The sequence below is a fragment of the Gracilinanus agilis genome, chromosome 1 (genome assembly GCF_016433145.1).
Source record: "Gracilinanus agilis isolate LMUSP501 chromosome 1, AgileGrace, whole genome shotgun sequence".
Classification (NCBI taxonomy): Eukaryota; Metazoa; Chordata; class Mammalia; order Didelphimorphia; family Didelphidae; genus Gracilinanus; species Gracilinanus agilis.
In genome coordinates this window covers 144,935,392-144,948,092 of record NC_058130.1, presented here as the reverse complement: position 1 = coordinate 144,948,092, position 12,701 = coordinate 144,935,392, and the positions used below count along the sequence as shown (strand labels likewise).

Sequence of the window (12,701 nt, the reverse complement as noted above, 5' to 3'; positions counted from 1 at the left end):
CATTCAAATCTTAACCTCTCTATGACCTTTAGCAAATCTTTTCTCATTTCTGGTCCTCTTTTTTTCTCTGTAAAATGAAGGGGTTGAATCAGATGGCTTCTCATTTCTCTTCCAGCACTAAATATACGGTCAGATGATGTTTATTATCCAATGGGTATCTGCAGAATTTTCAAAAATGTGGATGAAATTGAATATTTTTGGGGTGTATTAAGAATATTTAAATAATCATCCAAGCTGTCCATGTAGGAGAAATCAGTACAACCCTACTTCCTTTACTTAAGTAAAAACTATCAGACCAAATAGTGAGTAGGAAATCTAAGAAATAGCCAGAGTGAGGCATCTTTCTAGCCCAAGATCGCATATCTGACTTTTATGTAAGTAACCAGGGCAAAAATTGTGGAGAGGTGTAGACCAAAGACTCAGTCTTTGACCCTATCAATAGTGTGGGACCTCTCAGAGTGGCCAGTATGGTAGAATTACCCCCAAGGTTGAGACCTGGTTTGAGAAAAGCATTAAACAAATAATATTTCCAGAATAGGTTGGGGCATTTAAACCTTGGACCAGAACAGGGCTAGGCCAGCAGTGTAATATCTATGAATCTGCTGAGCCTTTTAGCTAGCTGGTGGTTAATGGAGCCAACTACTCTATACTAGAATACTGTCATAACCTGTGTTGCCTAGATACAAACTGTGGTCTAGAACCCAGAAAGCCTTGAAGGATAGGGATCAGACTGATCTTGATCTGACACGAAGCTTACTGAAAATTTGTAACTTCTTGACTGAAGTGACACCCTTCAAAAAAGGGTGATTTTTTTGAAGAACCCAGCGCTCATTACCTGAAGAATATAGCAATAGAACCCCAGACAAAACAAAACTAGAATAGTCCTACCAAAAGTGCACAGAAACTTATTCTGAAAAATCTCAGTCTGGTAAATAAAGCTAGAAAGATGCCCAACAGTTAAATCTAGAATAGAAAAATAAACACCTATAAAGAAAGCCTCAGAGAAAAAGAAAAAATAACAAAAACAGCTTGGAGAAAAGGTAAACTACAACTCCTAAGCATAAGTGAAATAAGAAATTTTAGTTCAAAATTATTAATGAAATGAAATTGGTAAAGCAAAGAATTAGAAAAGAAAAGAGAATTAACATTTTAGCACAAGAGGTACAAAACCTTAACTAAATAACACCTTGAAAGTTAAACCACTTAGAAATAAATTACTGTAAGTGGTCAAAAGCTATGATCAAGCAGTTTTCAGAAGAAATCAAAGCTTTCTATACTTAATGGAAAAAATGATTTAAATCACTCTTGATTAAATAAATACAAACTAAACAACTATGGAGTACCACCTTATATCTATAAGATTGGATAATATTATGGAAAATGACATGTTAGAGAGGATGTGGGAAAATTGAGACACTAATACATAGAGTTATGGTTTGATCCAACTATACTAGAGAGCAATTTGGAACTATACCCAAGGATCATAAAACTGCATACACTCTGACCCAGTAAATGCCAGTAGGTCTATATCCCAAAGAAATCAAAAGAAAAATGAAAGGGAGCTATATATGTGCAAAAATATAGCAGTTCTTTGTGGTGTCAAAGGGTTGGAAATTGAAGGAATGCTCATCAATTGAGGGATGTCTGAACAAGTTGCAGTATTTAATTGTGATGGAATACTCTTGTGGTATAAGAAATGACATCCAGAATACTCAGAAAAACCTGGAAAGACTTGTATGAACTGCTACAAAGTGAATTGAGCAGAACCAGAACATTGTATACACTAACAGCAATCCAATAATTAACTGAATGACTTAACTATTCTGATGATCTAAGATAATTCTAAGGACTTGGGTTGAAAAAATGCTGTCCATCTATAGAGAAAGAACCAATAGGGTCTAAATATAGATTGAAGCATACTTTTATATTTTTCTTTATTATTCTTGTGGGCTTTTTTGAGTCTGTATTTTCTTTTGCTAGTATGGAAATGTTTTGCATGACTTTATGTGTATATATCAAATTGCTTGCCTTCCCAAGGAGGAAGGAGAGAATTTGGAACTCAGAATTAAAAAAAAAATGAATATTAAGATTTTTTGTTTATATTTAATTTTAAAAACAAATTAATGAAATAAAGAAGGGGAAAAATTTAATGTAAGGTATCTTATAACAAAAACAATTGATTTGGAAAACATGTCAAGGGGAGAGATAGAGGAGAGAGGGAGGGGGTAGAGAGAGAGAATTTAAGAATTACTGAATTAGCTGAAATCCATGCCCAATAAAAAGAGCCTGGATATCATTGAAAAGAAATAGTGAAACAAAATTGCACAAACCTATTTGAACCAGAGGCCAAGGCCAAGTGAAAATAGAATCTCTGTCACTTCCTAAAAGAAACCTCTAAATGAAAACTCCCAAGAACCATCCTGACCAAAATCCAGAGCTACCAGGTCAAATAAAAATATGCAGCCAGAGACAATGAGTTCAAGTACTAAGGACGTATGGTGAGGTTCATACAATAATTTAGCAGCTACTACCTTGAAGGAGTTGGGTAGCTAAGTATCATAGTGGATTAAGTGCTAGTCCTACAGTCAAGTTAGGAAGACTCATGTTCCTGTGTTCCAATCTGGTCCCAAACACTAGTCGTGTAATCTGGGCAAGTCACTTATCCCTGCTGGCCTCAGTTTACTCATCTATAAAATGAGATAGAGAAGGAAATGGCAAACCACTGTAGTAGTCTCTGCCAACAAAACCCCAAATGGGGTCACAGGATAGGACACAGTTGAAATGACTGAGTAACAAACAATGAAGGAGTGGAGAGCTTGAAATATAATATCCAAAATGTAAAAGATAAAGTCTTGTAACTAATAACTTACCTAGAAAAATATTAGTGATATGGGGGAAATGAATTTTTAATGACATAAAGGCCTTATAGCATCACTGATGAAAAGTTTAGAGCTGGGCAGAAGCCTTGAAATACAAAGACAGGAGTAAAGAGAAGTATAAATGGTAAAAATAGATGAGCAATTGGAATGAAGTGTTTACATTCTAATGCGAGGGATGATTGATGTTGCCTCTCAGAATCCTAATGATGTCAGGGATTATGGAACTAAATAAGAGAGAGGGCCTTGTGGTAATTTTATTATGTTTTGATGACCTTCAAGGAAAAAGAAGGCTAAAGGAATATTCTAGAGCAGGGGTCGGCAACCTTTTTGGCCGTGAGAGCCATAAATGCCACATTTTTTAAAATGTAATTTCGTGAGAGCCATACAGTGCTCACAGTACACGCTCCTGTAACAGCGCCTGAAAAAAATTGACTTTATGGCTCCTGCAGAAAGAGCCATATCTGGCCCTCAAAAGAGCCAGATAGGGCTGGAGAGCCATATGTTGCCGACCCCTGTTCTAGAGAATGGGGGAGGAAAAATTATTCAATTGAGAGGCAAAACAAGTAAAAGTTTTCAAATGAGGAAACAGTTGGAGTTGATAAAAAGCATGTAGAGATATAAATTGTAGTGGACTTGCACTGGGAAAAAATGTTTTCTCTCACTCTGCCATCTTAGCTTCATCCCCCAAATTTAGGCTTGATGCCAGGAAAAAACTGGAAATTTTTAGCTCTGAGAAGAAAAAACTTAGGTGGTACAAGATAAGTCATCTTCAAGTATTCAAAGGATTGTCATATACAGGAACTAGTGGTTGTAGTTCCGTTGTAATTCAGATTTTGACTTTGTATAAGGAAAAACTTCCCTTCTTACTGGAGTTACTAAGATGGAGCTTTCACTGATTATTTGTCAGAGATGACCAACCCTCCCCTCTTCTAATTCCTAAATTCCCTCAAAGTTCCTCTCATGTCTCTATCTACTTTTGAAGCCTTTCCTGGTCCTAGTTGTAAGGCCTCTCACTCCCATGTTTAGTTTACTTTATATTTACTAGTTACTTATATGTACATGTTTTCCCTGATAGAACCCAAGCTACTTGATGGCAGAAACTTTCATTTTTGTTTTTGTAAATACTCCTCTTTCCTTCAAATCTCACCTCTCTTCTGTACTATCATCCTTCCAGTCACCCAGGTATATAATCTTGGTGTTATCCTTGACTTCTTTTACTCTCTATATTATATACAGTTGCCAAATCTTATAATTTTGTAATGTCATTAAACTCTTGGATATAACCATTTCTCTCCACTCCTATAGCCACCTATACAAATTTAGGCCTTCATCACCTCCTTACCTGTAGTACTACAATAGATTCCTAATGTGTCTTCTGTCTTCAGTTTATCTCTTTTCCAGTCTAATTTCCTTATAGCCACCTAAGTGGCTTCTACATGAGGCCTTTCCTGAACCCCTCCATCTACCCACCCCCTTGTTGCTAGAGCCTTCCCTTTGTTGAAGAAAAAAAAATTATGCTGTATTCTTTTTTTAGACATGTTTGCCAGAAACTATTTTTGTTAATTTATCATTATTTTAAATTAAATCCTTTCTTAGTTCAGAAAGAAAGGAGAGGTACAAATCAGATGAGTATCAGATGAGTATTTTCATGCCCTTAGTCACATATTCTAACAAGACATAGGAATCTTGAACAAAGAACAGGTCACAATATGATAAAACATAAGGCGTCAATATTACATTTTCAGGTTCATTCATCACTGATCACTCCCCTCAGAAGTTCACTTGAAATAATCAAGAGTTTGAGTTAATCTGGTACTCTTTAGAACAGAATCCTCTCTGGAGAGGAAGTATTTTTATTTTAAGTTTGACTCTGATCCTTAGGCCATTTTCTCTGAGCCTTAACTTTTGTTCTTGATCTTTTATATACTTTCACAAAGGGAAAAAGTCTAGCCCACTTTGTACTAGAAATATATTTGTTAATATTCACAGATGGACTAAAAATTTTTTAAAATATGCTTCTACATTGTTACGGGTAACACTTTTTGATCTGTGTATTTACATGTCTCTTCCATTAGAATAGTAAGTTCCTTGAAGGCAGGGACTATTTTGTTTTTTGTCTTTGTATCCTTACTGCTTAGCATTGTGCCCAGCACACAGTAAATGCTTTCTCAATACATAATGATTGATTAATGTTGTTGCAGAGGAGGGGGAAGAGATTCTTGCACTTTAAATATCTGTTTCAGATGAGCTTTGCTTCATTTAATTCATTTAATTAAGAATATGAGTTTTCATGTTAATCATTAACAGAGCATTTGATAAGCTCCTGTTCTGTCCTAGGCACAAAGAAAAAAGCAATTCCTGTTTACAAGGAGCTTATATTAAAAGGACACACTATGTATATAAGCATACAGAATAAACATAAATTGAATAAATACAAGATAGTTGGAGGGAGATCATAAAAGCTTCATGTATAAGGTGGTACTTGAGCTGTGTCATTAAGAAACAGAGGGATTTGGGGCAGCTGGGTAGCTCAGTGGATTGAGAGTCAGGCCTAGAGACGGGAGGTCCTAGGTTCAAATCTGACCCTCAGACACTTCCCAACTGTGTGACCCTGGGCAAGTCACTCGACCCCTATTGCCCACCCTTACCACTCTTCCACCTAGGAGCCAATACACAGAAGTTAAGGGTTTAAAAAAAAAGATTAAAAAAAAAGAAACAGAGGGATTTTATGAAGAATGTGAATATTACATTCTTGGGAGAGAGCCAGTGCAAAGACACTGAGATTTGGCAAGACAGATAGATGAGTTTGACTGGATTGCAAGTTTGGGTAAAGGAGTAATGTGTGATGAGGCCTGAAGAATAGGTTGGGGATAAGTTGTGAATGCCTTTAAAAGCTAAACAGAGGAGTTTGCATTTTATTCTAACAGTGACAAGAATTTATCGAACAGGGTAGTGATAATAATTTAAGCAGCAGCGAGGAGATTGAACTAGAGTGGGAGAGACTTTGAGGCAGGGGTACTAATTAGGAGATTATTACAACATAAGCTAGAACTGATTGAGAGCTTAAACTGAAGAGGTAGTTATTTGAGTAGATGGGATGTTTTGTAGATTGAAATGGCAGTACTTAGTAACTGATTATGTGATACAGGGGTTATGAGCCTGAGAGACTAGACAAATGGTGGTGCCTTCCACAGAAATTAGGAAAGTTTAGTGAAGAGGTGACTTTGAGGGGAAAGATAAGTTCTGTTTTGGACATAATGAGTTTCAGAAATATCCAGTTGGAAATGTTAATCATCTGGTATAGACATGATAATTAAACTCTTGGACACTGTGTGCGTGTGTGTTTGTGAGAGAGAGAGGGAAGGAAGGAAGGATGGAAGGATGGATGGGGACTATGAAAAGGCCATTAGATTTGGCAGTTAAATCATTGGTGATTGAAGAGAGTTTCAAGAATTTCTAATCTGGTTGGGAAGATAAGAGTTCATGAATATGTGAAAAGTTAAATATAGCAATACAAGAAATACAAGAGTTAAGTTTCAGGTGTATCCTGTAAATTAAGAGAAATGCGAAGCCAGGATAGGTAGATTTCACAAAGGAAGAAAAGTTTTGAGCCGAGCTTTGTAGGATAGGTAGGATTTGGGTTGGAGCGAAATCTTTAGCATTGTCCTTTTCCCTGGGCCTTTTTTGTTTTTGTGGCATATTCTGTCTCTTAATGCTTCCTATTTTGTGTGACCTAAACCATCTAATAATTTAACACTAGAACATTATAATCTGTCATTGAGGTTTGTGGTTTTTCCTTTGAGGTACTGGGGGAGAGAGGCAAAGGAAGAAGCAATGTAGATAACATATTTAGTATCTGGTTTAAATAGTATTGCATTATCTATTTGAGACTTAAATAATTCTAGATATCTTTATTTACCTGAAATCTAGTTGATCACTAAGAGATTTCTAATTATTATAACCTTGGAATTGTACTGGGATATATAGAAATCTTTTTTGGAAACCACTATGGATTGTATTCTTTACCTCTTTCCTTTTCCCAATTTTGGGTTCTGCTTTGAATTTTGATTTGATGAAAAGGGAAGCCCAAAATTTTGGCATCTCATTCATTGGATTTTTCTATTTGCTATGGAACTTATGTTTTCCCCTCCACCCTTCTGATTTCATTTAATGGAGGGAAGAGAGGCTGAGAGGAAGACAAGGGACTAACCTTAGTTAAGGAAGATGAAAGTCAGAAGAGTGTTTAAAGGTCCCTGAAAGAGTTTGCGTTTTTTTTGAAAGAACAACAATTAGAAGAAGAGCAAAGCTAGAAAGAATATGACTTTGAAGAAACAGTATTAACTAAATGTTCTTCAATGGAAGTGAAGCATGAATTACTTATAAACAGAATGAATAACTGGCAGCTTTTCCCCTTTTTGCTGTTTAAACCTTGTTTGGGCTAGAAAGTCAACAGACTTTGGCAAAGTACCAGTTCTGTGTTTAACACTCTGCTGGTGCTGGGGTGGGGTGGGTTTGTTCTTCATTTTTGAAAAGGACCAATGACATAGGGTGATACCTTGATTTGTGCAAGAATTGGATTTAAATGAGACAGAGTTGCACAAAGTTGTCAGCCTTACTCTTTTCCATAGTTCTCAAAATTCAATGGCAAGCAAAAGTCAAGATGACTAGTGATGGCTCAGGATGCAGTAGATAACTTTGGCTTTTTCAATAGGTAACCAAGCTTTAAGGTCTAAACTCAGAACTTGAAGTCAGGAAGACCATGGTTCCTTCATGACCACTAGAACAAATTGTTCTTATCTGCCCCTTTCACAGGGGATGTCTCCACATACCTAGGGTAGACACCCTGCTACCTCACTAATGGAATTGAGACATGTTGATTTTCTTCAATCTGGTTAAACCTGCCAGGACAGTTTGCTGGGGTGTGGCTGCTAAGGATGCTATAGCTTCTTGGAGCCATGATGAGAGCTGGGTGCCAGGTGGACACCAAAGAAGGAAAGCAGCCCCGAAAAGGGCTTAGCAGGCTCTCATGCCAGAGGTTCTAGTCTTCCCTGAACACCTCATACATCCCTAAGGAGAAGCAGTCATAGTTGAATGAACTTTTCAGGCTTCAGGGACAGACAGTATGTGAACAAGTGAAGATAAGTAAGACTTCTTGAAGAACAGTAGCAGACCAACAGCACTGGTATGGAAGAATAAAGATTGGACAAGTTGATAAAAGGCTTTCTGTGCCAGAATGAGATATTTAGATTTGGTCTGAGAGACAATAAGAAAACAACCACATTGGTTTCTTAGCAATCCAGAGATTGACAGTGAAATTTATGTTGGAACACTCATCCGTCACTAACATATAAAATATATATTTGGGAACGAAGGGTAAAAGATGGGAAAACTAGTTAGGAGGATTTTGAAATAATCCATGTATAATTGCCTAAAGAATTGACTTTTCTTTATGTGGGTATATTTGAAACTGTTGGATTTTGAAGCACAAAAGTGTTACAGTTCCTTTATTTGAAACCGAATATGAACTCTTTGAAGCTGGGGACTTTTGTTTATGTTTTTTTATCTCCAGGGTCTACTTAGCACAGTGCCTTTATATAGTGGATCCTTAATAAATGCTTCTTAAATTGAATGCTTTCTTGACCATCCTTTAGCCTTTATAATTCCCTTTCAGAAATTATAGCCTGGTTCCTGGATTATCAGATTGCTCTTTTGCTATAGTGTTCTTCCAGTGCATGTCTTGTTCAACTTTTTTTTTTCTAATTGAATCCATTGAAATTTAGCCTTGATTGACTTTGCCATCTTAACTTTCTAAGTAAGAATGAAGTACATCATAAAGTTCTGATTAAAACCAAATGGCTAGAATGGCTCTTTAAAGGTTAATGTTCAGAATCGCTTTGACTCAGGAATATCCCTAAGAGATTAAAAAAAGAAATAGTCTGTTATGTGCAAAAAATATAGCAGTCCTTTAAGTGGTGACAAAGATACCCATCATTTGGGGAATGGATGAACAAATTATAGAGTATGAATGTAATGGAATACCATTGTGTTTTTCTTTTAACCCTTAACTCCTGTCTTAGAATCTATACTGAGTATCAGTTCCAAGGCAGAAGAATGAAGGGCTAGGCAGTTGGAATAAGTGACTTGCCCTGGGTCGCACAGCTAGGAAGTATCTGAGGCCATATTTGAATCTAGGACCTCTTATCTCCAGGCCTGGCACTCCATCCACTGAGCTTCTTAGCTCCCTCAGATTTTATATTTTAATTCCAGAGAAACGTGTATATATTGATGCCAAGTGAAGTAAGTAGAACCAGGAGAACAATTTATGCTGTAATTTGATCAGTGTTAATTCTAGAAGACTGATGATTGGCCCACCTCTTGCCAGAGAAGTGATATATTAATATGCAAAATTAGACACATTTTTGGGCATGAATTAATTTTGTTTAGCATACTTATTTGTTTATAAGGGTTTTGTAGAGTGGAAGGTAGGAGGGGAAAAAAGTTAATATTTGAAAAATTTGCAGGGGGGATAGTTTTAATTTAAAAAATGAACAAAAACTTAAAGAATGATACTTAGGCTTCCAGCCAAAGGAATTGGTCTTCTTGGTATCTTATGCACATGTTTTAATTTTTATTTTATTTATATACCTGTCTTATCTCTGCTAAATGGTTAATTCCAGGAAGGCAAGGTCACTGCCTTGTCTCTCTCTCTTTCTCTGTGTTCTTTTGTTCTTTTCTCTGTACTTCCTTCACTCATTGATAATCTAACTTTTATTGAGATACACATTGCTCTCTACATAGGAATTATTTAATAAAGGACATTTAGAGCTTCCACTTACCTTTCCAGTCTTATTTCATATCACTGTCCTTTGCATACTCTTTCAGTAAAGACTCCCTTTCTACTTTCTACCTCTTTCTATTACAGGATATTCAGTCTCCCTCCTTCATGCCTTTGCATGGGTCATCTACTATGCCTCACATGTACTTCTCCTTTTCTCTGCCTCAAAGAATCCCTAGTTTCCTTCAAAGCAAAGTTTATGTGCCATATCATACTGGGAGCTTTTTTCTGAACCTCCTCTCTTTCCCATTGCTATTAGTTCTTTCTTTCTCTTGCATTTACTCTGTATTTACTTATCTTTGTACATGTTGTTTCCTTTCCAGCCAAATGAAAATTTCTTCCTGAAAGGTGTTGTTTTTTTAATCTTTATAGCCCTAGCACCTAGCCCTTTTATTTGTCAGAAGATATTTAATAAATGCATATTGAATTGAAAGGATTGTTGAACAGATGAGGAAAATCAGTGTAGCAGTCCATGGACAGGTTCCACTAGAAGTCTAGAGACCCAAGGTATAAATGAATTGTGTTTTGTGAAACTTCCTCAAGATCTTGGACTGCATTGAAGTTTTTGAAATGTAAAAGGGAGGATAACCAGAATAATACACTTAAAGAAAACATAGGAATACTTTGAATTGTTACTATATTCATTCCTTGTAGGATTATAGGCACTTTTGAAAAATTGGCAGCTTTAGAAAAATCCATATCTTTTTCTGTCAGAGGACATTACTTACAATACACTAACCTGTTCATATTTCTTAGTTGGGCAATGGGTGAAGCCTTGGATTCAACTCAGAACTTGAAGTCAGGAAGACCTGAGTTTGAATTCTACTTCAGATATTTTCTTAGCTATGTGAGCCTTGAGAAGTTACTACCTCTTTATGTTCAGGTTCCTTATCTATAAAATGGAGATGAAAATATCACTTACTTCATAGGGTTGTTATGGAGATAAGAAGTTAACAGTTAAAGCACTTTGAAAACTTTAGTATGCTATATAAATACTATTATTATTTCCCAATCAATTTGAATTTTTTTTTCCAGGAAGACTCTCTCCATATTTGTGGAGAAATACTGAGATTGTGAGCCCTATGTGGAACATGGCTGTTACTAACATCTGTGGTGGACAGAAATATAGTACGCAAGCAGCTGAAGATAAAAAAGAAGAGCCATTGCATACTATCATCAGCAGCACAGAGACTGTACAGGGTATTGAACAGGAATTGGTTTGGGTGTTGCTGTTGGGCTCAGCAGTAGGAAATAGTTGAGATGATAGAAACATTTAGGTGATAGAGCTTATCAATTCGCTTCAAATATAGCAAACCTTAGATACATGGGTATTCTCATTTTCCCACCAAAAATAATGTGCCATCTCTGCACAGCAAGGACTTCTGGCTTTCATCCTAATGTGTGTCTCACACCCTCTGGTGGCTGCCTGTAAAACTAGGGGATCTGGCATCATCCCCTTAATGATGATTTTACTAATGGTCTTTAGAGGTTAGAAGTAAACTTGGAGGTTACTGTCTGAGTTTCTCCAAGGATTCATTTATTAAATTATATCTTTTATTCTCTAGAGATTTAGAAACTTTATAAAGATTTTCTTCATGGCTATTATTTAAGTATCCATTTCTGATTTTCAGTGTCAAGGTTAAAACAGAGGGTGTGAGATAGAAAAGGGATGAAGATAGATGCAGTTTCTTAGATATAGTCTAGGGGCTGATAATCAAATGTAAAAAATTTCTAGTGATTGACAGGTAATTGTGCTATTATGTATGAAGCCTATGAAAGGAATATCTAAGACCAATTCCATAGTCTTAAAGTAATTGCCAAATTGATACTAATGGAATTTTTTAAAGCATGTGTTCAGTGGTACAATCATTTAAAAAATGTATCTTAATTCACATTATTTGAAGTTTTCAATATATGAAATATTTTATTGGGTCCCATGCTACCCAGTGGAAATATACAATGTGAATTCAAATAATGCATCCACTTTAGGGGAATGGGTTATTTGCAGTAATTGGGACCTAGCTATAGACTAAGTTTCTTTTTTACCCTATTATGAAAAGGAGCTTTAGAAAGCTTGAGTCCATTGGTGAAAGTAGGAAATAGATTTATTTTGCGTATTCTTTTAATATGTTGACTTCCTTCAAACCAATTCACTTTAAAAAAAAAAAATAACAAAAATCATTAAAAGTTACTCCCTCTCCAGTTATTTTTATATGTCCTTTCAGGAAAACAGAAATTAGAGCTTAGTGGTTGTGTATGTCATTAATTACTAGGTTCTGTCTCAAAACACGAGTTCCAGGCTGAGACAAAGAAGCTTTTGGACATTGTTGCTCGGTCCTTGTACTCAGAGAAGGAGGTATGGTACCTGTTAATCACTCCCAGTGCTGACATTGTTTCTGTTGGCAAAATTGTATTTTTATATAATTCTGAGGAATACCAGGTATATGCTAGCTATGAGAATGTATTGAACTCTGGGCAGGCCCTGTTCTAAACTCCTAGAGAATCCTTTTAACAGAAATCTGTTTCTAGTTTCTCAGATAAATATACTCATCTGGTCCTTTTGTCAAGGTTGACCCTGAAAATCAATTTTATTTTATTGTCAATTTAAATCAATAAATTCTGCATATGTTGAATGGGGTTGATAAGGAGTTGTGTTAATTTAAGTCTAAAGTGTATTTAAAATTCCATTGTAGGGGCAGGTGGGTAGCTCAGTGGAATGAGAGTCAGGCCTAGAGACGGGAGGTCCTAGGTTCAAATCTGGCCTCAGTCACTTCCCAGCTGTGTGACCCTGGGCAAGTCACTTGACCCCCATTGTCTACCCTTACCACTCTTCTGCCTTGGAGCCAATACACAGTATTGATTCCAAGACGGAAGGTAAGGGTTTTAAGAAAAAAAAAATAAAAAAAATTCCATTGTAGATCTGTTCTTGGTGTTCATTGTGCTTACCTAAGTACCCCACATTTGGAAATATGAGGCAATTGCTTAAA

At 36.2% G+C, this 12,701-nt stretch overlaps 1 protein-coding gene across 1 annotated transcript in view; it reads left to right on the top strand.

Annotated features, from left to right (window-relative positions):
• The window catches only part of TRAP1 (TNF receptor associated protein 1), a 77,482-nt gene that overhangs the window by 4,115 nt on the left and 60,666 nt on the right, over window positions 1-12,701 (top strand). The window contains exons 2-3 of the mRNA XM_044658023.1: window positions 10,750-10,914; window positions 11,988-12,070. Of these exons, the coding sequence (XP_044513958.1) occupies window positions 10,750-10,914; window positions 11,988-12,070 (248 nt within the window). The remainder of the gene's footprint in view (window positions 1-10,749; window positions 10,915-11,987; window positions 12,071-12,701) is intronic.